The sequence below is a fragment of the Peromyscus eremicus genome, chromosome 2, assembly GCF_949786415.1.
Source record: "Peromyscus eremicus chromosome 2, PerEre_H2_v1, whole genome shotgun sequence".
Lineage (NCBI taxonomy): Eukaryota > Metazoa > Chordata > Mammalia > Rodentia > Cricetidae > Peromyscus > Peromyscus eremicus.
The window spans coordinates 27,083,391-27,109,873 of record NC_081417.1 but is presented as its reverse complement, the minus strand read 5'-3'; the positions used below and the strand labels follow the sequence as shown (position 1 = coordinate 27,109,873).

At 41.9% G+C, this 26,483-nt stretch overlaps 1 protein-coding gene across 1 annotated transcript; it reads right to left on the bottom strand.

The window, feature by feature from the left end:
* Positions 1 to 10,505: 10,505 nt before the first annotated feature.
* Pmp2 (peripheral myelin protein 2) lies at positions 10,506 to 19,710 on the bottom strand. The gene is made up of 4 exons (XM_059255667.1): positions 19,638 to 19,710; positions 18,355 to 18,527; positions 18,096 to 18,197; positions 10,506 to 10,556 (listed from the first exon to the last, which is right to left on the bottom strand). The coding sequence occupies exons 1-4, from the start codon at positions 19,708 to 19,710 to the stop codon at positions 10,506 to 10,508; spliced, it is 399 nt and encodes a 132-aa protein (XP_059111650.1).
* Positions 19,711 to 26,483: the final 6,773 nt, after the last annotated feature.

The window sequence follows — 26,483 nt, the reverse complement described above, 5'->3', positions numbered from 1 at the left end:
GGGAAAGAGAGGACTATATCATGTGGACTTAAGAGTCCCACAGCAGCAGGGACTTGGGAGCCATAGGATCCTGGCCAGTGATTTGTGTTCTAACTGCTTTTAACTCTAAGGCACTAACAGGAAAAAAGTTGTTTTTTGTTTTTGTTTTTTTTTTCCTTTGCCCTGTTGGGTGCTTGGTAATAAAATAAAAAACAAAGTAACTTTTAAGAAACAACAGATTTGCATTTATGTACATGAATGTATGTGCACCATGTGCATGCCTGGTGCCCAGGGAGGTCAAAAGAGGGCATCAGATCTCCTGGAACCATCTTCTTAGCTTCCAAAACAATGTTTTTTAAAGAATGGAAATGAGTGTGGTTGTTCAAATGACACATGAATCCCATAGTCTTGGGCATTTGAATGCTTGGTCCCCAGCTGGTGGTGCTGTTTGAGGGGACGAAAGAGGTGTGGCCTTGCTGGAGGAAGTGTGTCACTGGAGGTGAGCTTTGAAAGTTTAGATTCCTAACAGTTGAGTTTCTCTGTCCTTTGTGCTTGTTATTTCAAGATATGAGCCCTCAGCTTCCTGCTGCTGCAGCCGTTCCCCCCCCCCCCCACACACACACACCATCATGGACTCTAACCCTCTGGAATCATAAACCCAAATACCTTCTGTAAGTTGCCTTGGTTACAATGGTTTATAATAGTAACACTTAAGTAGCTAACACAGCAGTTAAGACAATTTGCTATAAAATGGACTTATTGCCTTTCAAGATCTTACCCTATTAATACAGCCGCAGTGTGACCAGAGAATGGGCTCAGTGAGACTTGGGTGCAGTTTTTCTATTTTTTTGGAGAGAGACTGCATACGTAGCTCAGTTCATAGAGTGGTTACCTAGCATACACAGAGCCCATGGTTCAGTCTCCAGCCCCACATAAAACTGGGGCTGGAGGCACAGGCCTATATCCCAGCACTCAGGAAGTGGGAGCAGGAAGATCTCAAATGTAAGGTCATTTTTCATGACATAGCTTGACTCCATAGGTCACTAGGTCAAGAGAATCCTTGTTCCTATAAGGCATAAGTTCTTACTGTAAACAAAGTTTATAAAATTATTTGTGAATTTCCTAAGAAACTGCGCGATTACAGATAAGAAATGAGCAAAGCCATTAGTCTTAGCATATGTTGGTTGGTTGCTCCTGCAAGCCTTATGCCACCATTGCCCTCGCATGTCTTGCAGGCAGGACACCATTGCAGATCAAAGCGCTTCTGGCTGGGTTGGTGTTTACACTTCTACTTTAGTTGCATATTTGAAATATCTTTGAAAGGGATATTGCTCCAACAAGGGAGACCTTCACAGCCAAGCTAGCTAACTGCACTGCACCTATTGACTCCTAGCTGCTGAGACATCACCCAGACTCCAGGGTGAGGGGCTCCTGTCCTCTACATGTGCCTTAAACTTTCCCTGTCTTCCTGTCCTGCCTCTGCCTCTGCCTCATCATCTGCCCTTCTCTACTGTTGGTTCAGTCTGTCTCCACCCATTGAATTCAGTCTGTAATCGCCAAGCAGCACACTTGCTTAAGGCAACATGTTGACAGTTACCTGGCAAAAGTAATGTGGTTTTTCACTGTACTCAGTGGGATTAAGAGAGTGGGGTGGGAGGTGTTACGTGGTGCCCTACAGTTTAGAACCATTCTTGTGATTCCTGGAGTAAGTTCTGCAAACAACAATGGCTCTAATAACTTATGGTTTGATGGTGTTGCCTTCTCCACTCTTCCCAGAGAGGAGCCTCTCTTCCTGTCTCATGGCCAGGGAGCTATTTCTCACTTTTCCTTCATTTTTCACCCAGGGCTTTGCTGATCACTGCAAACAGACAAAGTGCTTCCGTTTGTGCCTTTGCTGACTGTGGGATGATCTGACTAAAACGCTCTCATCCACTCTGTGCATTAACTACTGGAGGGGGGAAAAAAACCCCGATTACAAGAGATCAAGATTAATAGCACAGTAGTGGCAAATGCCAGGCTATTCACATCATCCCAAATTCCAACAAGGCTTCAAATTCCAACAATATTTGCTCTTATGGGTGTGAAATGTAGCTAGTCAGTGGGTTAGTTTTAAAACCTTTTCAGGATAGATAGAACTATCAGTTCTCTCATGGATTGACGGATTTACTCTAAGGGAGGATTTTAGGCTCCAGTACGTGCTGCCCAAATCCCACACAGATAACTGGGACCTGATAACTGGTGAATTATTTTTTTTTTCAAAAAGCTCATTCTGTGCTGAATATTTTGAGTAATTATCTTTGCGAACTCTGCTGGAAAATGAGTTCTGTTTTGCAAAGATCTGGCATCTCTTTAAAGCTGTGTCCCCTGCTGGCCCACATTTGAGAACCTTCACTCTTGTGTGTGCTTTAGTCTGAATAATGACAATCCCATGGCCGCCTGTGGAAACAGCAAAGAGATAATAATTAGCCGCTTCCCTAACAAAGAACTCGAGGCATTTCACACCCTTCCAACCATATGCTGGCAGTAGCACCTTGACTGCCCCGGAGGCAGTTAATTCCCCACTGGAAAGCCTTGTTACTCTTGATTTTAATGGCCTTTCCCTGCATTTAAATTGGCATTTTTTAACTTCCGTGCACTGGCTCTCAGGGATCACCTGGGGCATTTAGAGACTAGTGTTGAAATGTAATTGGGAGGTCATTAGGCTGGAATGAACTCCAGGGCTCTGAGTTCCTACCCAAGCCAGCCAAAAACAACCCAGAGTACAAGGCAAACTGAAGCTTACAGCTAATCACAAACCACCCACGCCCTGGAGAGCAGCTCAGTGGTAGAAGGCTCTCCTCGCCAGCACATGCACCGCCCTGGGAAGACCGTAGTACTGCAAAACAAACGGAACTTCCAGAAACGTTATCTTCCATCTAGAGACGGTCCACTGTAATCCATCAAATACTTTCTCTGTTTTGCTTCTGAAAATAGCTTACAGAGCATTCTGCCTTTCCCTTCTCAGCAGAGCCTAACCTGCCCTGGGGGTTGGCCCAGCCTGGTTCAAGAACGGGGCCTTGCTCAAGAAATTATTTAAACTGTTTCTACGCCTGTGCTTGCCTCTTAACGGCTGCAGTGCCCAGGGCTCAGCCGGCACCCATGCCAAAATAGTAATAATAATTCCACGGATATAATCTTTTTTTGAGATTTCTTTTTATGTATACGTATGTGTCCGTGTGAGTTTATTTAATGTGCATTCAGGTGCTACAGTTACTATAGTCAGTTAGGAACTGCCTGAGGTACGTTCTAGAAACTGAACTCCTCTGGAAGAGCAGCCACTGTTTTTAACCACTGAACCATCCCTCCAGCACCCTGATGGATCTAGTCTTGGTACTCAGATGTTTAGCTTTCTGGTGATTCTGTTGTGTAATCATGTTCAGAGACATGCTGCTTGGATTAGGAGTCAGCCTAAGGAGTAAGCTGAAGTGACTTCATCAATTACAAACTAAATCTCTAGTTAGGATTAGAAGGAGTATCAGCAACATTAAACTGCAACTCTTGTATGAAAATCTAAGGAGCTGAAGAGACAGCTCCGTAATTAAGAACAGCATCTATGTGGCGGTTCGCAACCATCCATAATTCCTGTTCCTGGGGATCTGACTCCCTCCTACGACCTCTGAGGGCACCAGGGATCCATGTGGTGCACATACCTACATGTAGGCAAGACGCTCATACACATAAAAATAAATAAAGCTTTTTTCTTAAGGAAAAAAAAAAGAAAATCTAAGTGTGATGCCATTTTGCTGCACTGACATGCTAGTGAGTGGTTCGAACCAGTTTCCTAGAAGGCAAAGCCCTATTGGTTTGAGCCAGCTTCTCTCGGGTAAACACACTTATTGTGCTTTATGTTAAACCTCCAATCCTTTCTAAAAATTGGCTTGCCCATTTCCTGAAAATCAACAATCAGCTTTTGAAATTGTTTTGTTTTGTAGATAGAGTGTCAGAATGTCTCAAATGGCCTGGCCTCACATTTACTGTCACATTTACCGTCCCCCACCTCTTCCTCTTAAATGCTAGATTATAGACATGTTCCCCCACATCTGTCTCCAGCCATCAGCCCTTCAGGTCAATTTTGGCCAGTTCCTAGACACAGTAACATCTTAAAAATCTTGATCAAGTACGTCAGTCATTATACAATTTGTTATAATTCCCAGCTACATGACCATGCATGTCCTGTCCATTAATCAGGCAGAATACTTAATCATCCCAGGGCCTTGCGTCCTACGTAATCTGGGCTCTGCATGATCATGTAACCCGCGTGACCACATAATCTATGCACATGCATAGCGTAGCTACATAGGCCCATATGCATATGCTTGAGGGACCTATAAAAGTGAAATCCACCCATTCCCCTGCCCCCTTTTCCACACTATTCATTTCTAGTAGGTCTCTTGCACAATCCCTCTTTTCTTTCCCCTAATAAAAACTCTTACAGTGGATTTCATTGTACCTCGTGTTTTCTCTCGCATGGTAGATGGTGCCTCAAATAAAGAACACAATTGACAACAGATAATTTATTTTGGGGGATATGCATTTATTTAGGTCATATTTAGATTGGAGTAGCTAATCACCAACTCCCATTTTAAATATCCCAATTTGAACTGTTTGTTTGCTTATGCATCAATTAAGGTTAATATGATTCTTGATTTTTATTTTTGTTTGAATAGTATTCTTGACTTTTTCTCCTGGATTACAAATTACTTAAAACACAATACTAAGATCTTCTGTGTTTCTGTTCATTTTAAACAAAATGTTCTATTTGAACATCATATGTATCATTAGATAAGTAACAGTAGAACAGCCAGGAATGGTGTTTGTGAGCCTGTAATCAACGCTCTAGAGGCAAGGCACAAGGGTCATGAGTTGAGACCTGACTGAGCTATAAAAGACAAACAAATCAATCAATCAATCAATAATAAATAAGTAAATAAATAATAGGCAATAATAATAGAAGATACTTCTGTAATGCCTTAGCTTTTCTAAACACTTGTCTAAGCACTTTACATGTATTAGCTTATTTATTTTTCACAACTCTTTGAAGTGTGTTCTCTCATATACTTATTTTTAGACTAAGGAGCTTGCAGTGTGTGTGTGTGTGTGTGTGTGTGTGTGTGTGTGTGTGTGTGTGTGTGTGTGTTGAGGAATGTGTCCAAGATCACAGCTGGTAAAGAGGGATTTGAAGCTTCAACTAATCAGTCTGACTGTTTTTCACTATGATATTAAGTGAAAAATACTAGGCAATCAAAATTGTATGTTGAGCTCATTTTTAAATATTATGGATCCTAAGTGCTATCTGATGTTTGTGTTCGATTCCCATCACTACTAAAAATACCTGAGTTAAGCCAACTTCAAAGAAGGAAGTGCTCGATTTGGTCCATAGTTTTAGAGGTTTGGGCCCATTGGATGTTTGTCCCATGGGTGAGGCAGAATACTGGGGCAGGTAGAGTGTGGAGGACCAAAGTGACTTCACCTCATGGTGGATGGGATGCAAAGAAACTGAGAAAGGCCCAGGAGCCCAATATACTCTTCAGTGAGACACTCCAGTGATCTTGTCGTCTCCCACTAGACCCTCCTACCCCTACAGGTTTTATCACCTCCTAATAACACGGGCCGAGAACCCAGACTTTAGTATATGGGTCTTTGCAGGACAGTTGACATTCAAACCTTAAGTGTTCTCCCCATATCCATATGTTGAAATCCTAACTGCCAGGGTCAATAGTTTTAGGAAGTAATTAGCTTTCATGAACAAGTAGAACCCCCCCTTGAATCGTACTGGTACCTTATAAAGGAGGCCCATGGGAAGTCAGTCTCCAGTCTCAGCACATGAGGAAGCAAATGACACATCTGTCAGTGTGGAAGCAGGCCCTACACAGAGCAAAAGTGCCAGCACCTAGACCCTGTGCTACCCAGCCCCCAGAACAGTGAGGGCTGCCTTTCTGTTGTTATCATGACATGTGACATAGTATGACATGTGTCATGCTACAATAACTGAAATGGATTCAGATACTAGGTTTTTCCCCATGCCCTCCTTTGTGGCTATTAAGAAACCTTTTTAAATTTAGCAACATTTACAACCTGCTGAAATGATTATTTTCTCTTCCTCATTAGTAATATAATAGTTTTCCTGTTATGAAAGTAAAAAGTACCCAGGGCTTTTGTATAATAGAGTAATTATATTTATTGACGGATGCGTTTTATGGCAAGTCACATTACCATTAACCTCTCAAACTAGGAGCACAGTTTTGAACATTCCTTTTCTGTGGCTTGGCCTGGCAGGAGACAGACAAAAATAAAAGCAAGGCTGACAACCAGAAACACGTCAACTGGAGACCTAGAGAAGGCTTACACAAAACACCTTCTTTAGAAAGATTTTTTTTTTTTTTTAAGACAGGGTTTCTCTGTGTAGTTTTGATGCCTGTCCTGGATCTTGCTCTGTAGACCAGGCTGGCCTCGAACTCACAGAGATCCGCCTGGCTCTGTCTCCTGAGCGCTGGGATTAAAGGCATGTACCACCGCTGCCTGGCTTGAAAAGAATTTTAAACTTACAAGGAAGTTGGAAGAAGCATACTAATTTGTAGAAAAAAAAAACCATGAGAAACAAAGTAATTCATAGACAACAAACACACCTTTCATTCAGATTATACTATTGTTCAACTTTACCCCATTTGCTTTGCCATTCTCTTTGGATGGGTATTTATGTGTTTACAAACACACTCATATATTGTTCTGAAAACATGAGACTAAATCACATACATATGGCCCATTACCCAAAATGTCATGTGTTTTCCAAGAACAGAGACAGTCTTTGCCTTAATCACAGTTCACTATAATCTAATCCCCTGTGTGTACTGTAATTCACAGACTGACCCAATGTTTTCCTTTGTAACATACACAAGACACATCCAGGATCGTTCACTGCAGGTAGCTGCCATGTATTTTCAGTATAATGTAATCTGGAAGATTTCCACAGCCTCTTTTTATCTTTTATGACATTGGCATTTTGAGTAACCCAGTCAATACCCTCATTCGTTTTTAAATAAAACATTACTCATTCTTTAATTTCTTGGTTGATTCCTTTTGATTATTCTCACATGTGGATGCCCAAACACAATGTTCATTAGATGACATTACTTCCTTTGCAGGGCGCATGTTGCTTGTCTGCCCTTCATTGGTGAGGTTCATTTCAACCACCCAGCCAAGTGGCCGTTCAGTTTTGACACCTCATATGCATTATTTCTCCCCCTTTAAGAGCATTAGCAGTTTGTGTGAGAATGCTTTAAAACTGTGATGTCATCAGCAATTTGACAGGATTTGGAGTCAACTGGGAGACTCACTGTCTATGAGAACGTTTCCAGAGAGATTCTACTGGGGAAAGAAGAGCCACTGCATGTAGGTGGTGTCATTCCCTGGGCTGAGGTCCCAGCCTGGCTGGAAAGGAGACAGCTCCCTGAGCACAGGGTGCATCTCTCTCTCTGCTTCCTAGCTGCAGATGCAATGTGACCAACTGCTTTCTGCCTCCGTCACACTTGCTCCACCATGATGGACTGTATCCTTAAACTGAGAGCTGAAGTGAATCCTTCCTTCCTTCAGTTGCTCTGGTCAGCTGTGTCGTCATAGCAACGAGAAAAGTAACCAGTGACAAACAGGCTTAAGCTCCTCCTCCTCATCACAGTGTCTTCTAGCTTTATAATCCATTGATAATTTCGCTTGAGCCAATGTTTGCTGTGGTGGTTGAAAACCAATGCCTGTTTTCCAGAACTCCTTTCAAGTTTAGCATGCACTCTACAGCTCCTTCCCATCTTCTATCTACCATCTATCACCTAGCCACGATATCAGCACAGAGGCTCGGGTTACTCTTTCCCAGTGGTTTACAATTCATGATGATTTAATTTATGAATTTCTGATTTATTAATGGTTCTAAACTTGTGATTTATCAAGTATTTTTACATCCACATTGCCCCAAGTTTAGCCAATGGAAGTTTATTTGTGTTCGGATAACACACCTCTATCATTTCTTTGAGTATTTTTGATTTTTAGTGTATAAAAATGTTTAAATCTCACTTAACACCTACTCGATCCTGATGTGAAATCAGCCATCTCTCCAGGGGACTTTGGTTCCTTTTGGTGAGAAATGGCATTAGACACCAAGCCCCGAGTGCTATTCCTGGGGTATCTGTACTTCTGAGCTCTTTGGGGAGACAAGACTAGGAGACCCAAGCATGTAAACACACAATAGGTACAGGCACACATCACACACACACACACACACACACACACACGTAGTTGTGCTTGTACAATTGTATCTCTTTATGAATATACACACAGCTAGAGACTGTGTTAGTCAGACTTTGTCCCTGTGACAAAACACCCAATATAAACAATGTGTATGTGTTTTGGGGGGGGGGGGGCGGTTGCTGGTAGCTTTGGAAGTCAGACTTCCAAATGCTTAGTTAGTTAGTTACAGTAGTTCTGGGCCTGAGATGCCACAGAACATCATCACAACTGGGTTGGCAGAGTCAACCCAAACTCCTGGAAGATAGGAGGCACAAAAAGAAGGGGACTAGTGGTAACCTTTAAAGGCATGCCCTCAGTGATCTACTTCTTCCATCTAGACCCCACCTGCTAAAGTTTTTATCATCTCCCATGACAGCACCACCAGTTAAGGGTCAAGACTTCAACACATAAGGGATATTTCATATTCACACCATGATAGAAACCATGGATTTATACTGATCCATTGCATTTATTCATGGATTTTTTCCCTGCCTTCTCTCATTCTGTCTTTGTATATGCCATCTACCACCATGAACATCTGATTGCCGTGAGCAGCCACACAATTATCATTTACTCAATCATATATTAGTTTCATTCTTACATAAGCACAGTGGCGCCTCATTCTTGCATATCAAGAATTACTGGTCGTGCTAGAAACCCCATCCAACGACCGAGGGATCTGGATGCAGAGATCCATGGCTAGGCCCCGGGTGGAGCTCTGGGAGTCCAATTAGTGAGAAAGAGGAGGGTTTATATGAGAGAGAATTGTTGAGACCAAGGTTGGATAAAGCACAGGGACAAATAGCCAAACGAATGGAAACACATGAACTATGAACCAATGGCTGAGGGGCCCCCAACTGGATCAGGCCCTCTGAATAGGTGAGACAGTTGATTAGCTTGATCTGTTTGGGAGACATCCAGGCAGTGGGACCGGGTCCTGTGCTCATTGCATGAGTTGGCTGTTTGAAACCTGGGGCTTATGCAGGGTTGCTTGGCTCGGCCTGGGAGGAGGGGACTGGACCTGCCTGGACTGAGTCTACCAGGTTGATCTCAGTCCTCGGGGGAGGCTTTGCCCTGGAGGAGGTGGGAATGGGGGGTGGGCAGGGGGGAAGGTGAGGGGGGCGGGAGGGGGGAGAACAAGGGAATCTGTGGCTGATATGTAGAACTGAATTGTATTGCAAAATTTAAAAAAAAAAAGAACAAAAAAACATAAAAAAAGAATTATTGGAGTCAGTAATTTTACAGCTAGTTATTTATTAAACACAAAAGAGACCATATGTTCATAAAGTCTTGTACAAGAATGTAGCAGCTTTATTCATCATATACAACACTGGTTATATAACCCAATTGTCTCAATAGAAGGATGGATAACTAAAATGATACAGTTATACACTGGAATAATACTCATCAATAGAAAGACTAATACATGGAACAATCTGGATGAACCTGAAAAACATAATGCTGAATTTTAAAAAGGAAACAGAAATGAATACATGAGGTCTGGTTCTGTTTTAGGCAAAGCTAATCTAGCACCAAATCAGTATCGTCCTGGCTTCTTGTGGGTTGAGGCAGAACAAATATTACCTGGGGAGGGGGATGAGGAAGCTTTCTAAGGTTAAGGAAATGTGTTTATGTTGGTCAGGATGTGAAGTGCATAGGTACATGCACTTATCATAATACATTCAATTGCTGTGGTAGCTGTGCATCTCATTGTCTGTACATTATAAACTTTGGCCGAAATGGAATGGAGGCTGCTCCTGTTGGCTGAAACTCGAACTGCCCAGTTTAAAACAGCTCATCCTCTTGCTTTGTTTTCTTTGTGATTTCCCCTGCCTCATAATTGTCCAGGCCCCTAGAAACATTTATCACTGTTAAGGTCAATAGTCTTACTTTCTTTTAGTATTTGATTACTTCTTCTTATCATTGTTTCAAACAGTATGAGCACAGCCTAGGTTGAAATTTAGCAGACAGTGGTTTTCATGGACTATTTGTGTCTAGTCAGTACAGAGGGATTAACACAGTAAAGACATGGATGAAAATGGAAAATGTCTAAATTAACAACTTTTGGTTAATCCTCAGTTTAAACCTTTGCCTATAGGGCATATTAAGACAAATGCAAAACCCAGACAAACTGGCTGCAGTGTACGCAGGTCTTGAGGAATGATTTCCGATCTTAGATGGTCAAACACCGGCTGAATGACGCAATGATTTTCTCAGACCTTCTCATAAATTCTGGTGCAGACCACACCCTTCATCATACATTCCTTAAAAGAGGGAGATTGGCTATTTAAAATACAAGTTAGAGAACAGGACATTTGGAATAAAACAGCAGTTTACAACGAACTCATGTGATTGCATTTAGAAAGGAATAAAATATTCATATGCCAGTTCTCCAGCAGTTCACAATTATGACCACTGAAATTTGAGGAAAACTTTGAAAGTTGATCTGTGTTTCTATCCATGATATTCACTAAGCAGCAATTTTTATGCATGGAATCCAAGAAAAAAAAATCACAGTTATAATGCTTACTGTTGGTTGTCAGCATTGTGGGAGTTAGAATCATCATAAAGATAAAACAAACCTCCAGGCATGTCTTTGAAGGAGAGTCTGTATTGGGTTAGTTGAGGTGGGAAGACTTGAAGACCTGACACCCGTTGAGAGAAGTGCTGTTCCGTGGACCATGGCCTTAGACTAAAACAGAAGTGGGCAGGGTACAAGTGCCCATCTGTCCTTGCTTCCTGATGTCCACAACCAGCTACATCAAGTGCCTGATCTCCTGTCTTCCCTGACATGATGGACAGTATCTCCTCTAACTGTAGGTCAAAATCCTCTTTGGGACCTGATCCCCACCCCCTCCTCTGCCGAAGCTGGTCTTTGGCATCGGCTTCAGTGTGGATAGGACTTCACCTTGGGTATTGCAAGTCCCTTCGCAGAGAAAAGCTAAGTAAGAGTAAGGTGAAAAGTAAGAACAAATGTAACACGAATCTTAAAAGGTCTTATTAATAAAAACAAACCCGGAACCAGGTATTGGGGTGAATGTTGAAAGATCAGAGAAGCAGAACACGCCACAGCCACCTCACCTCACCAATTCCTCAGCTGATCCTGTTTCCTCAGACTGGAAGCCTCTGAGTCCTCATCCAGAATGGATCTCAGTTGAACTGCTGCTAAAAGCCTAAAAGCTTAACCAGGCTCTCGTTCCTGGTCCTCATGCCTTATATACCTTTCTGCTTCCTGCCATCACTTCCTGAGATTAAAGGTGTGTGTCACCATGCCTGGCTGTTTCCAGTGTGGCTTTGAAGTCACAGAGATCTGGATGGATCTCTGCCTCCAGAATGCTAGGATTGAAGGTATGTGTGTGCCACCATTTTCTGGCCTCTATATCTAGTGGCTGTTCTGTTCTCTGACCCCAGATAAGGTTTATTAAGGCGCACAATATATTGGGGAACACAATATCACCACAAACATATACTTGAGAAGTCATGGGCCAGAAGGAGTCTAAAGAAAGAAGACTCTTTATTGATACTATGCAGTGTACTCTTAAGAAAAAAGGAATTAAGCTTGCTTCTTCTAGGCTAACAGCCTTCCTACAATTTGTACAACAATTTAGTCCTTGGTTCCTGAAACAGGGAACCCTGGACTTGGAGACATGGGATAAGGCAGGTATCACAACCACAATTAAATGGAGCAAGCTGGGACCTAGGAGGCAGGCTGTGTAATGCTTCCCAGGTTGAGGCCAGAGGGTGACCCAAGCCCCTTCAGAAAGACTGTTTCCACTGTTGGAACTTGGTTTTGCCTTGTGTGGTTATGTCTGTGTCCTGTTTTTTCCCTCTTGAAATAAAAAAGAAAATTTTATTTTTGAAAGATTTTAAACTGTTTTAAGAGGAAATTTTGGAGTTTTACAGAACATTTAAATTACAAAAATACTGGAAAATACTTACATTGAGAGCACTTTAAGTTTGTAAAGAGACATTCAGTGCTGCTACACCTTTAAAGGGTCTGGGAACACACGCCAGTGGAAACTTTCTCTCTGCAATGTGTTACACCAAGCCCTTGACACTGAAAGTGGTCCCCTGCTTCTTCCTCCGGCTCCCCCGTCACATGAAGGGACACCTTTGTTAAAATGTCACAGGTCAAAGCAAAATATCTTTCATGTTTCCCAGGTTCCTGTAGTCTCCAAGGTTTAAAGCTTAAGAAAGTGATAAGAAACTGATTTAAGGTATATTTTTTAAAAAAAAATTTGTAAGTCACTCATTGGGCATGGTTAGAATCTATATAATTTGTAACAAAATTTGGCTTTAACATATAATAAAAAGCTTATAATTAAAATTCTATACATGGGTATATGTGTGTGTGTGTGTGTGTGTGTGTGCATGTAACTTGGATTATCATAGTTTGTTTTGTTTTGTGGGATCCCTATCTGGGACATGGAGTGGGTTTAATGGGATCCCAGTACTCTCCCATCCAGGACAATTAGTGAGACATCCATCACCACCCACTTGCTTCTGTTTCATTGCTGGAAGTTTTTGGTCTGTCGTTTATGTATGTGGATTGGTCTATGTTTTCTGGTGTGTCTGTAAGTTTTGTTGCACGCATGGAGCTAAGACAAATGGGTCAGATATTTTTCCTGTCTCTGCTGCTACCATCTCTGAGCTCTCTGGTCACTGGATTTAGTTTAGCAGAAGTTTAGATGTCTTCTTTGTGTGGATAACGTTATTTAAAGTTCCCTCTGTGACCTGAGTCAGGTTGATCTGCCTGACACAGATGGGAAAAGTGTTAGAATTCTGCCCTCACTCCAGCCACATGACTTCACATGTTCAGTTCAGGAGTTAAGCAAAAGTCTTGCGTCTTTCACCATCAGTGTGCGCTGGCGACTACGCTCCGGAGTAGTCACGCAATCAGTGCACGTGTGGTATAGCTCCGTACTGGGAGCCCTTAAAAAGCTGGATGCAGACCCTACCCTCTCTCTGCTCTGCTCCACTCCCTCCCCCCTGCCCAGCCCACCATCTTTCTCTCTCTCTTTCCTCCCCAGGCCTGGTCCTTTTATCTCTCCTCTTCTTCCTCCTAATAAAGCTCTCTGCTGCTAAGCAACCACGTTCTGTCGTGACCATAATCTTTCCACTAGTAACCAGCACTGCTTATCATTCATTTCAAAAAGGAAACAAAGTAGAACAGCCAAAAAAAACTATACTCGGTTTATGTGAACATTCTGCACCTCAAGATTTATAAGTTTATTAGATATGGTTAAAAATCTGTAAAATCTATTTTTTTAAAAAAGGTTAAAACTAGTAACCCTGAAAGTTGATAATTAAAATCTATGCATAGGCAATCTTAAAAGAACCATGTGGCATGATTCCATCTTTAGGCAGCCAAGTGACTAGTAACCATCTTTGCTAGGGTTGGAGAAGACGGTGTCATGTGACTTCACCGCCATCCTAATTAAAGGTGACCACATGAAGTGGGCCTACCAAGAAGGGAACAACAGGTCTCTAAGATATTTTTGATTAGGATAGATTTTTATATGATAATTCCTGTCCTGCAAACAAGGTTTACAAAAGACAGGATTTAAAAACAATGTTTGTTTAATAAGGTATTAAAGCTACACCACCGTGCACTCATACACAAGAATGTACAAAGCCAAACTCTGTAACGCTAAGAGTCACCAGGTGAAATTGGTTTTAGGATATGAAGGGGTCACAGGGAACAGCTGAGGCTTGCAAAAGAGAGCCTGGTTGCAATGGTGGACCTTAACAATTTTTTTTTTTTTTTTTTTTTTTTTTTGGTTTTTCGAGACAGGGTTTCTCTGTGCAGCTTTGCGCCTTTTCCTGGAACTCACTTGGTAGCCCAGGCTGGCCTCGAACTCACAGAGATCCACCTGGCTCTGCCTCCCGAGTGCTGGGATTAAAGGCGTGCGCCACCACCGCCCGGCGGACCTTAACAATTTTGGAGATGTTGGTGCCGTATGCTTGTCATCCGCACATGTGGCTGTGTCATCACAGCCACAATTAAATAGAGCAGGCTGGGACCTAGAGGGCAGGCTTTGTAATGGGGGTGACCCAAGCCCCTTCGGAAAGACGGTTCCCACTGTTGGAGCTTGGTTCTGCCTTGTGTGGTTATGGCTGTGTGCTGTTTTCTCCCTCTTGAAATAAAAAAGAAAACTTTATTTTTGAGAAATTTTAAACTGTTTTAAGAGGAAATTTTGGAGTTTTAAAGAACATTTAAATTACAAAAAATACTGGAAAATATTTAAATTGAGAGCACTTTAAGCTTATAAAATATTTTACTATAATGTCTTTATTAATATGCAGTCTTGATAGATGATAGGTCACTTTAACGGCAGCAAGCACCAAGCTCCTGTCTCCCAAGGCTTCAGCTGCCTTCTCAATTCTCTTCAGGCCCCAGGCCTCACTTTCCTAGAACTGCTGCTACTAGGTCTACACACAGTTTACCTGGCTACCAGACTCAAAAAAAGAGATAAACTCACAAAACAGATCTCAATGTAATGTTTTACCATTCCTTTATTTAAAGGAGCTCGCTTTACAATGACTGCTCCCAGTAGTCAACCACCTGTATCCTGTGGTGAATGATTGAAGAAAAAAAAAAAAGTGTAAAGTTTATGTAAGGTCTCTGGATATGAAAGCTTAAGTTATGAAGATCTAAAAAAATGTTTTAGGGTCTAAGAAGATGTTTTAAGGTGTGAATAAAGGTCTGAGGACGTAAAACAAAAAGTAAAAAGGTGTTTTGAGGTGTGTGGATGCAGTTTGTGAAGATATAAGAAAGAAGAAGGCTTTAAGGTATATGAAAACTGGTTGAGATTTCTTTCCCTCTCTACACCATTGTTACATTAAGATTTCAAAAGTTCAGAGTTTTCACTTTTAACCAACGGAGTTCTGAGAAGCTTTTCATCTAGTTCCAGTAAAGCACTGCTCCTATTCAGTCACAAGCTCAAGATTGTAAGTTTTCTTTGGTTGTTTTTTAAGTATAGATATAAAAGTGCTTCTCCTTGTGCTAAAGGCATCTGTCTAATATCTACTCACAGTCTTCTAAAAGGCTCTTGTAAGCTTCAGGGAATTGACTTGGATCCCCCCCCACACACACACACACACCCCATTGGTCAGATGAACTACAGATAAGTACCTGTTAATCAACAGCCTATTTCCCCACTTCCCCACCTGCCAATTCCTGGCAGTGTGTGTGTGTGTGGGGGGGGGGGGAACAGCAATTCTTCCCCTTTCCCTGATCTTGGGACTCCCCTCCCCCAGCTACCAGGACCGTGGACCTGGAAGTTTCAACTGTACACCTAAAAGAAAAAATAAAATTAACTTTATGTTCTGCCCTTAATATGTTATGTGTCTGTTCCAGCAGATTTCCTATCAATTAAAGACTGCAGACTGCTCCAACTCCGTAAGTTCCCACAGAGCTAGGCCAGCAAGAGAAACAGCAGCTCTTCCTGGATTTGGTCAACATTCCAACTGTTTGGGTCCCTAACTAAGCCCCAAAGTCAGCAGGAAGTAGTCATAGATGATTTCTTCATCCCTTATCATTCATTTATTGTCAACAAAAAGGCTGGGATGTGTCAAGTTTCAAACCCAGAACAAAAGGCTGAGGTGTCTATTTAACACATCAAAGCTGGGCCTGGCTGCCAGGTTCTCCCAGAATCCCTCAGTCCCTACCTGTTACAGTCTAGGGCTCACAAACCCTGCCCTTTATCCTGAACTCCTTGGGCAGCCCTTCCTGCAGAGGCCCTATATAATCCAAACATTTTAGTTACAGGCCTTACATGGCCAAATTACTACAATTGACTAAGTTAAGTCATGCTGTTACAATCTTTCTTAGCTTCCATGGTGGAAAGATTTATAAATTCCTTAAATTCTTTTGGGACATGAAAATTTGGGGCATTATTCTAGCCTTTGTGCTCATTCTTATCCTTCTCCTTCTGGTCATCCTCTGGTGACTGACAAGCCCTATTAGATCTCTTCATAATTTCTAATGTCTAAATGAAAAAATTTTAAAAAAGAAGAGATGGCATAGACCGCATATGCAACCATTGCTGCTTGACAAATTTCCACCATTTCGATATTGCACACCACACTTCTCCAGCACCTTTCTAATTTCATTTTTAATGATTCTTACTGTTGATGCCTTCCCCTTTGGGAATTTTGTTTGGACTTTGAAGGATGAATATGTGTACAATGGTGGCCTCCCTAAACAAAATAATTCTTTGGTGAGAAATCCCTGCCACTGTGGAACCAGGAATTCCATTGTGCCTTCCTAACTACACCAAGATCAAGAAAGTTAGAGATTTACTAGACACACCTGATCGCAAGGATGAAATGCCTACAATTCAGATGTAAAGCCTGAGGCCATTAAAGGCAAGAGTTCAGTTAACAAGTATAGAGAAATCAGAATGGTACTGTGTAATGGGAAAAGAGTAAGACATTAGGACTTACTTTCCATTTTGAGAGTGTTAAGAGGGAAATAGGGCCCACAAAGTAAGACTTAAGACACAAAAGGATGCAACTAGGGAACAACTCAATGCTTATCCTCTTGAGGAATGAAAATTGCTCTTAAATTGTTGTATAGTACCTGCTTGCAGAGGAAGTCCTTTTCCCAAAGCCAGGCATTTGGGCCTCCATTCCCTCAGGGATTTGAGGAAGGTTCCTGCTTGCTAAAGCAGTCATTCTCCTTATTTCTGGCTAGAGGAACTTGTGGCCCTTCCATTCCCATATACCCTGTGCCTATTGTCAAGGTCAACACTAGATTCCTCAACCCCTGATCTCAGTCCACACCCCAGCTCACAGGCCCTCTTTCTCCCATTTAATCCTATATGCAACTCTAAAATATGAAAGGTGTATTCTTTCTTCAATAAATGCTGCTGGCAGTCATCCTGATTCACTCTCAGATCGTGTCCCATCCCCCCATCCTCCACACTCCACACATCCTCTTGGGACCCCTACCCACTCCCCCACCCTCCACCCCCGCCGAAGCAGGTCTCCAGCATTGTTCTCTCTGAAAATGATTTTTTTTTAAAAGCTGGTTTTAGTCTCAAGGAGAATAGTGACTAATACAAAAGTGATTTTCACATTTGCCTTACCCAAAAGAGCAGTCTAATAAACTCCCTAAGAGATTTGGATTGATTGATCTATAATGGGGCCCTCATGTTGGAACTGACTCCCCATGTAAATCTATTGTGCAGTGAGAGCTAAGACCCGATACACACTGAAAGAAATACTCAAAACATTAGAGGATTGTATGTATAGTCAGTGCCTGTGCTAATCAGTGAGTAAAGAGCCACAGCCTTAAAAATCCTTAGAGTCCATCTCGTGGACTCTTTTTCCTTATTCTGATCTGCCAACTAAAAGGTCTTCAGGACTTACAGCTTAGATTGCATTTTTTTTATTGGTTAGTGAAAGTTCCTATGGACTATTGAAAGCAAAGTGCTCTTACTACAAATGATCTATATATTATTGAGCCTGTCAGGGTTATATTTTACTTTCTAAGTATACACTTAGCTTTTGGGGTTTTTTTTGTCCAAATAAGTGATATTTATCCATATTTCCATAATTGTTTAAACTGCTACTTGAAACTGCTATTTATTGTTTAGCTACTGCTCCTTGAAAATCTTGAGCTAACACAGGACTTAACTATGAATCTTTTATGGTATTTCCCCTCAAGCCCCAACTCTGGCTTTAGTCTTAGCATTTCTGTCCCTTTGTATTCTAAAGAACAAGGGGCATTTTGAAAGCAGCATAATCCATGTATTTGTATAGATTACTTCTGTCTTGAGAACTGGGGATGCTCTTACCACTACCATCTTCCCATCCAGCAACTTTCTCTTTATGGTGGTCTCTTTGCCATCCCATTTCTGCACGTGTCTCAGTGATCCTCTCTCCAGCGTCACCATGCTCTATGAAGACAAGTTCATGTGGTTGGCTTGCCTCAGTGTCCATGACAGATGTCTCAATAAGTCATGTCCATTCCCCACCCCTCTGGCTCCTAGAAGGAACAATCCTGACTCTCAATAGTTGACTGGACCAACTTTCAAGAAAAATATCATATATTACCTTGGTTTTTCTGTTGTCAGCTGTGGTTTCTTCAAACTCCTGGCCCAGCTTGAAGGAGATCTCTGTATTTTTAAAGGCACTTTCAGTTCTTATGGTCATGTAGTCCCCCTTCTTGCTGATGATCACATTGGGCTTGGCCAAATTTCCCAGTTTTCTGTTGGCTAACCCCACACCTGAAAAGCAAGGCAATATCAAATTGTGTTGGTAAAGGTAGCACATCTGAGGGACAATGGTGGCCACATTCTGTATCAGTGGTACCTTCAATGAGCAGATGGTGGGGCTTCCTACCAAGGGCTTCCTCCCATGCTTCAAGAATGAGTGAAAAGCATGTCAGTGACATAAGCATTTAGTGTAGTTCTACAACAGTGACGCCTACAGAGTTCTACAGAGTAAAACTATTCAGTTTGCCCATTTTGCCATGCCCAGTGCTACCCTCACCACAAAATAAGTTATTTCAGATTCGTATGAAGCATTAAAGATATTTTAGTTTGTAATTACAAACGTTGTAGCTGCTTTCAATGAGACAATCTCTCTTCTCCCTCTCCACCCCCCACACCGTTCTGTAATATTTTCTCCGTCAATAAGGAGCTATGGGCACAGCGAACAACCCCCTTCAAATCCTTGATCGAATCTCATTTCTGACATTTTGTAGTTCCTAAATCTGCCTGATGGAAAAACCAAAATAAAACAAACTGTCTGTCACCCTTTTCTATGTGTAACCACTGTTCCAACACTTCATTAGTGTGACTGAATCTGAACTCACTGCCGCCAACCAGTTCTTTTGATCTCAACCACTTTTAAACATTACAAACATCCTCATCCAGGAGATGTTTCATTTCTCAAGTTTCACACACTTATGAGATTATTTAATAATGGACAAACTCAAGGCAGAGAGAGAAAAAGAATTTTTAGCTTGTATAAAGATTAAAATTTTAAATTGCAGTTTTCTAATATTCAACTCTTAATCTTACGAGCATGCTAATTTCTAGTAAACCAGCTTTCACAAAATCCCAGAATACGGATTGACTAAAATTCTAATATTTTTTCCCAAGTCTCCAATGACAAACCTGTGAAGCTGTCCTCAAGTTCCATGCATATAAATAGCTTCAATTAAGTTAAGTTATAACAATTAATTGCCAATTAAGTGGAAGTAAATTTTATGAGTGACACAGAAGATTGCACTTCAGCCCACACAACATTCCCCAGACACTTGGGGGGGAAAAACAGAAGAAAATCTCGCGTATCTTTCTTTAAAGGGATGTTCGCTGTGGAGGGTTTCTCACCCAGAGCTTTCATGTAGTCATCAAAATGCTCACTGGAGACAAGTTTCCAGGTGCCTAGGAATTTGTTGCTCATTGTGATGGACGAGAGTTCAACACAGTTCCTGGTGGGATGCAGCAGATGCCCATGAGCTGCTGAGACCTTACACAGTTCTTTTCAAAGATACCCAAAGCATGTGACTTATGCTGAGATCCAATGGGGAAAAGTGGTGACAGGACTGGGTGATGAATGACTCTTAAGTCATAAGCTGCCTACTCATGGGAAAAGAAACCCCCATATAATGTCCCTGTGTGTTTCAAAACCAAGAAAATAACTGAAAGTATTGTTTGAAACTTCAAACTATTTTTTTGGTTGATCTTACATTGATATGAGTGTTTAAGTCTTTCTATGTATTATATGATTGTGTGTGTGTGTGTGTGTGTGTGTGTGTGTGTGTGTGTGTGTATGCCCACGAGTGTGTATGAGTACACATTCATGTGTATAGGCATCTTGGTGACTCTTAATCCTGATTCTGCACAATTAAAATTTCTTAAAAGAAGGAAAAGGTCTGTGAGCATTGTAATAAGAGTCTCAAATATGCTGTGGGAGAGAAAAGGAGGGCCACAGTGTGAGGCCACATTCAGAGGTGAGGGAGGCTTGGCATAGTTTTCATATTCTGGGCAGGCTGAGTAGGCAGACAAGAAGGTCAGTCTGTCACAGCAGAGCACAGAAGTTGCATTCATGAGTCAGGATGAGAAACAGCACTGTAGTGTGCTCTTTGACCACAGTTAAGATTTCATTTCAGGTTTGTAAAGAGCAAACCTGGAGATAATAAGTTCTTAGTTTCTATGACAACTTTGAATTTAAGACATTTAATAAAGATCTAGAGATTTATAAAAAGGTGATTTCCCACAAAATAATACTGATGGATGCTGAGAGCTCAGTCTAGGATGGTCCCCGTGTGATGGGCTTACTTCAGATTGCCTCATTTCATCCTCTCAGCCCCACAGAGACACACACTGTTGTTATGCCCAGTTTGACAAGGAGGAAAAGGCAACTTATTTCCAAAACTAAAACGAAAGTCAGGGTTTAAGCTAGCTTTGTTCCCCAATGCTGGACTCTAACTCTGGACTAGTATCTCCCCCCCATCCCCACAACAAAACACATACACACACACACACACACACACACACACACACACACACAAACACATACACACATACATACACAGGTACACATACACACACACACACATGCATTCATGTGGCACGTACCCACACAGACCCTGACTGACAATCAGAAATCTTAGTATCACCATGGCTTTTTAGTTCTCTCTCTCTCTCTCTCTCTCTCTCTCTCTCTCTCTCTCTCTCTCTCTCTCTCTCCTCAAGATCAGAAGTGATAATCAAGTGAACCAGGTGACACATCAGAATCCCAGCCTTTGACCAGGGGAGCCAATGTCAATCTAGTTCATATTAGTCTTGCTCCCAGGAATGGCTGGATGACTGCCACTCCTTCCTGCCAGGTTTTCTACACTAGCATTAATGCTGCCTGAGTAACAACTATTATCACCGGATTTCACATTTTCAGCACACAAGTTGGCAGTGCTCACGGCTACAGAACTAAATACCCCACAGCCATTTCACTTCTAACGGATAGAATCCTTCACTACAAAGGCTCAGGTCCCCAGTACTGTAGCTGGACCATCTCTCTTGCAGTCACATGGTTTGGCATCAAATGGACTGAGAAATGAGGCAGCATATACAGTGAGCCAGGGTCAACTTCCATTGCCAGTGTCTGGTAATTCTGCATGGGATCCAACAGTCAACAGGAGAGTTCCTTAGTCAGCCCGCTCCTAAACCCAAGGAAATGTAAGTGGAGAAAGTTTGTTGTATTGGGATAGAAACAATCAAACAAGGACTAAAAGGGGCATTGTGGAAGGCCTCAAATTCAAGACCATTAGGATACTTTAAGACAGTGAGACTCTGTCTTAAACAACAGTAAAGGGCACTCATATAGTGAATATGCTATTTTCTTTTCCCAAGACTTTATGAAGATGATGGTATCACTAACACCCCCACAAGCTTTTGTCATCCTTATTCTATTAAGAAGTACAACAGTCAATGTGTAGTTTTTCTGCACAAGTTACTGAAGATTTTCTCACCACTCTACCCGTATTCAGGCAGAGTACAAAAGAAGGGATCTGTGGATTTCAATGGTCCCTGAGTTAAGCATAAGAATAAGGATGCTGTTCAAGATTCACAATAGGCCATATGTACTGCCATGGTAGAACACTTAAAACAGTGATGCAATTTTATACCAAGAAAATAATCTCTTTTAGGCAAATCATCAATTGTGTCTGACTGCCAAAGTTGACCAGATATGCTTGGACCAAGATGAGATTCTGAAGTCAATGTATGGACCAAAGTTACAGATAAAAGGCAGTGAGAGAAATCTGAACTGAAGCAAGCTCAAGGCATTAGGAGACTCATTAGGAAATGCCCTGGAGAGAGGGTAAAGAACAGATACCAAGCCAGGCGGTGGTGGCGCACGCCTTTAATCCCAGCACTCGGGAGGCAGAGCCAGGCGGATCTCTGTGAGTTCAAGGCCAGCCTGGGCTACCAAGTGAGTTCTAGGAAAGGCACAAAGCTACACAGAGAAACCCTGTCTCCAAAAACCAAAAAAAAAAAAAAAAAAGAACAGATACCAGAAACACATGGAACTGGATGCGTATAATTAAAATTTAGTAGAGTAGATAATATTTTGCTATTGCCATGAACTCAAATCTTTTCCTCTCAACAACTGATTACCCATGTTAATTCTTGACATGGGTAAGGTTTTTGAATCATACACTGAAAATCACATCAAAAGACCCAAAGAAAATGGATGTGGAAAGCATGTCCATAAAACCTGCCATGGCAATGTCTCTTAGGTACCGTTTTCCAGCTCTATTACAGTCACTTATTTTGGAAAAGAAATAAAAAAAGCATTGTGTAGTGGATGTATGGGAAGAAGTATTCATGATTTTCCATGGGATGGCACATCTCACAATCATGATAGTGCATTTATATTTAAGGGACTGCTAAATGCAAAGCCTTGTTGGAGGTTTAGTGATACACCATTGGCTCCTGCCCTTGTGAGTCTTATACTCTAATTAAGAAGGCAGCTATTAAGCATTTAGGGACATGTGATAAAAATTACTATCCAAGGCAGAGATGGAAGCCATGAGAACACCACTGAAGAGCCAGGTGACTGTGGCCATACCAAAGGTGCTTGGCACAGTTCCATTTTTTAAATCTTTGAGAGTGTGTGTGTGTGTGTGTGTGTGTGTGTGTGTGTGTTTCTGTGTGTGGATGAGAGGGTGTGTATGCTAAGGGAGCATTTGTGGAGCTCAGAGGACAATCTTGGGTGTCAGTCCTTGCTTCCTGTCTTGTTTGAGACCCTGACCAGTGAGCTTCCTGGCATTTTCTTGTCTCCATTTGCTACCTTGCTGTAGGAATTCTGGGGTTACAGATGTGGGCTGTAGTGTCAAGCTTTCATGTGGGTTCCAGAGATTTGAACTCAAGTCCTTACACTTGCATGGCACAGTTTCCACACTGAATCATCTCCTCAGCCCTAATTTCTTTAGCTTCCTGGGTGTGTTATGAGCAACAGTCTGATTCATTCACTTTCAGAGAACAGTCAATTGGGCATCTGGTGTTCTTCTGAGGCATCACCATGGGTCCAAATATCCCAACCTTCCTCTTTCACGCTTCAAATAAATACCTTTCAAAGTCCAAGAATGCCGAGATTAAAATAGCTTTCTTAATGCAAACCATTCCTGCAGCTTCCTCAGTTCCCAGTGGCTAGTCTTTTGGTTACCATGGTGATAACTGAATCTATGCTATCCCAGTGGTAGCAAATAACTTTCCCTTCATGGGATGGTAATAAAAGCAGGAGAGAAGGAGCTGTGAACCCTCCAAACGATGCAATTAGCTTTGTTCTTGGCCAGAATCTAATGCGCTCTGGATCGTCTCCAAAGGCAAGTGTAAGATTTCACCTCATTATTTCTAATAGAAGAGCTGAGCACCGTAGGCACTGGCTGGGGACGAATAAAAGACAGTTTCTACATTCCAGCCTCTTCCCCTGGTAATTCCAGCATCTGCTGGGCTTCCCACAGCTGTGCTGTCTCCTTTGTCTTTGCTCTTGGAGAGAAAGTGATCTTAACATTTTCCAAATACATTCAAGTAGGTTGACCTTTCCGGGATCAACACAAAATGCTGTAGGAGACATTTCTAGGATGCAGCCCTTCCACAGTGCTGATGGAAGAAAAGAATCTCTTTAAAACAATTCACTCCCAAAACACACTGGAAAGTGTGTGTGTGTGTGTGTGTGTGTGTGTGTGTGTGTGTGTGTGTGTGTGTGATGATTTCATTACCCAGGCATGTGCCTTGCTTCCTCCTTTATTTTCTTGATAGCATCTTAGAATTTTGTTTTCAGAAATTGAGGTGGTTCAGGGCTGCTAAAGTGTAATTTGCATATGACCTTCAAGTGCAGATGTTTGAAATTAGGTCAGAGGAGCTTTTATCCAGCCAGCCCAATCTTTATTCCCTCAGATGACTGAAAAATAGATGTATAGTTTTCACATTCTAGACTAGAGTAGAGCATGCACATGACTGTTGATTTCAGGGCTCTCCGTGCCAGAAGACAGGGATTACTTGATTTCTGGGGGACCGCAAACCGCAAACCATCTCTGCTATAGAGGCTTCAAATTTGGGGGCATAGAGTCCTCACATCGTTCTCTCTCTCTCTCTCTCTCTCTCTCTCTCTCTCTCTCTCTCTCTCTCTCTCTCTCTCTCTCTGTGTGTGTGTGTGTGTGTGTGTGTGTGTGTGTGTGCACAACGGTACATTCTCTCTCTGGATATACAGGTGCATCTATGTGTAGCTGTGGAGGCCCAAGGATAACTTCAGGTGTTGTACCTCAGGACCTATCCACCATTTGTTTGTTTGTTTGTTTGTTGAAGTGGGGACTTTCACTGGCCTGGAATTCACTGAGTAAGCTAAGCTGGCTGGCCAGTGAGCCCCAGGTACCCACCTGTCTCTGCCTCCCCAGTGCTGGGATTAAAAGCGAACCCAGTGTGCCGAGCATTTTTATTTAGATTCTAGAGATTGAACTCAAATTCTTATGCTTGAAAAGCAAACACTTTTACCCACTGAGTATACACACACACACACACACACACACACACATACACTCAGCCCCTGATATCACTTCTTTAAATTTTTTTATTATTATTTTATTTTTATGTGCTTGGTGTTTTGCCTGCAAGTGTGTCTGTGTACCACTTGCATGCTTGGTGGCCCATGGATGCCAGAAAATTGTAGTTACCGATGGTTGTGAGCCACCATGTGGGTGCTGGGAACAGAAGCCAGGTCCCCTGGAAGAGCAACTGATGTTCTTAATCACTGAGCCACCTCTCCAGCCCTCTGTCCCCATAGAATTTATTTTCCTTTTCTTTCTTCCATGTGTTTGCTTTTTAGTACATGGTCTCACTGTGTAGCTCTGGCTGGTATGCAACTCAGTATATAGTCCAGGCTTGCCTCAAGATCTCAGAGATCCACCTACCTCTGCCTCATGAGTATTGGGATTAAAGACTTGAACCACCACTACTGGCAAGTGACATCATTTCGTAACATTAAATGTATAATGGGATCCTGAATGCAGAGTGAACATTCATCTGTGTTACGACTTACTACATGGATGGGAGCTGGGTTCAGTTTGTATCTGTAAAATATGTATTGATTTGAGGAGCAAGAAAGATTACTTTGATGCTTTTACTTTGTGACTTCTATGTTGAAGAGTTATGTTAATAGACATCTTCTGAAATCTGTACTGTTTTACAGAGTAAGCCAGAATCCCGTTTCCCTGTTCATTTCCTTTACAGGGAAAGTATTGTGAGTTGCCTTAGGTCAGTGCTCTAAGCAGGCATCTGCTGAGACTTCTGCCCACTAGTTCACCGGTGGCATCATTCCTGCTCTGCATATCTGGGTTGCTTTGTCATCAGGGAAGGAGATGCAGGAGAGCCAAGATGCTGGGTGACTACTTGGGCTGGCCCATTTCAGGCCATCTTTATGCTTGCCACAACCCTGAGGAAGAGAAACGTCTCTGTTCAGGATTGAAATGAAGTGGTGAGCAGCTCTCAAAGGCTATGTGTAGCCATTAATGACTAAAGACGATGCATGCCTGGCTCTGACAGACCCTTGAATCATTTCCAGTCCTCTGTACATCTCTGTGGCAACACCTGATTTGTCCTACTGCCGGGGCTGGTTGTCAGATGCTCGCTCCACACTACCATCATGGGGTGAGGCCACCAGGACCGGATACAGAACTACAGAAAGAATAGACTTTATTTTCTCCCTAAATGTTCAAAGCAGAACTTGTGAGGACATGCAAAGGAGCATGTGTAAGTGTGACCTGCTACTTGATCCTAAGGCTTCATCTGTTTTTTATTACTGTCTTGGGGATAGTCTTTTTGTCTTTTTGCATCAAGTGGAAAAAATATGTCCTTTTATGATTATTGTATTTATGTATATGTGAAAATTAAAACCAGTTAATAGCATTGAAAACATTCCTTGTCAATAATTTATTAAATACTATTGTGTAACAAAAAGAAATGTGATGAACTCTTCTTGGATAGCAGTCCTAACAGTAGCATTAATATGATTGCTATCTGAATCATTATTTTTTCCTGTAAATTTCAGGAAATATCTCTCATGTAATGGTTTACTACTCTTATTCTGGGTAAAATGAAATTTAAAAAAAAAACATATTTTCCTGTATGGGTTATAAAGTCTGGTCCCATTCCTATTTCAGATTCTTTTGGCAAGTA

What these genes read in the sequence shown, in the direction of transcription:
- Pmp2 (XM_059255667.1), bottom strand. Translation starts at nt 19,710, where the DNA reads ATGAGCAACAAATTCCTAGGCACCTGGAAACTTGTCTCCAGTGAGCAT. An exon ending in CTGACAACAGAAAAACCAAG is followed by an intron (nt 18,198 to 18,354) that starts GTAATATATGAT and finishes TTGTCTTCATAG; the next exon opens with AGCATGGTGACGCTGGAGAG. An exon ending in TGGATGGGAAGATGGTAGTG is followed by an intron (nt 10,557 to 18,095) that starts GTAAGAGCATCC and finishes CCCTCTTTTAAG; the next exon opens with GAATGTATGATGAAGGGTGT.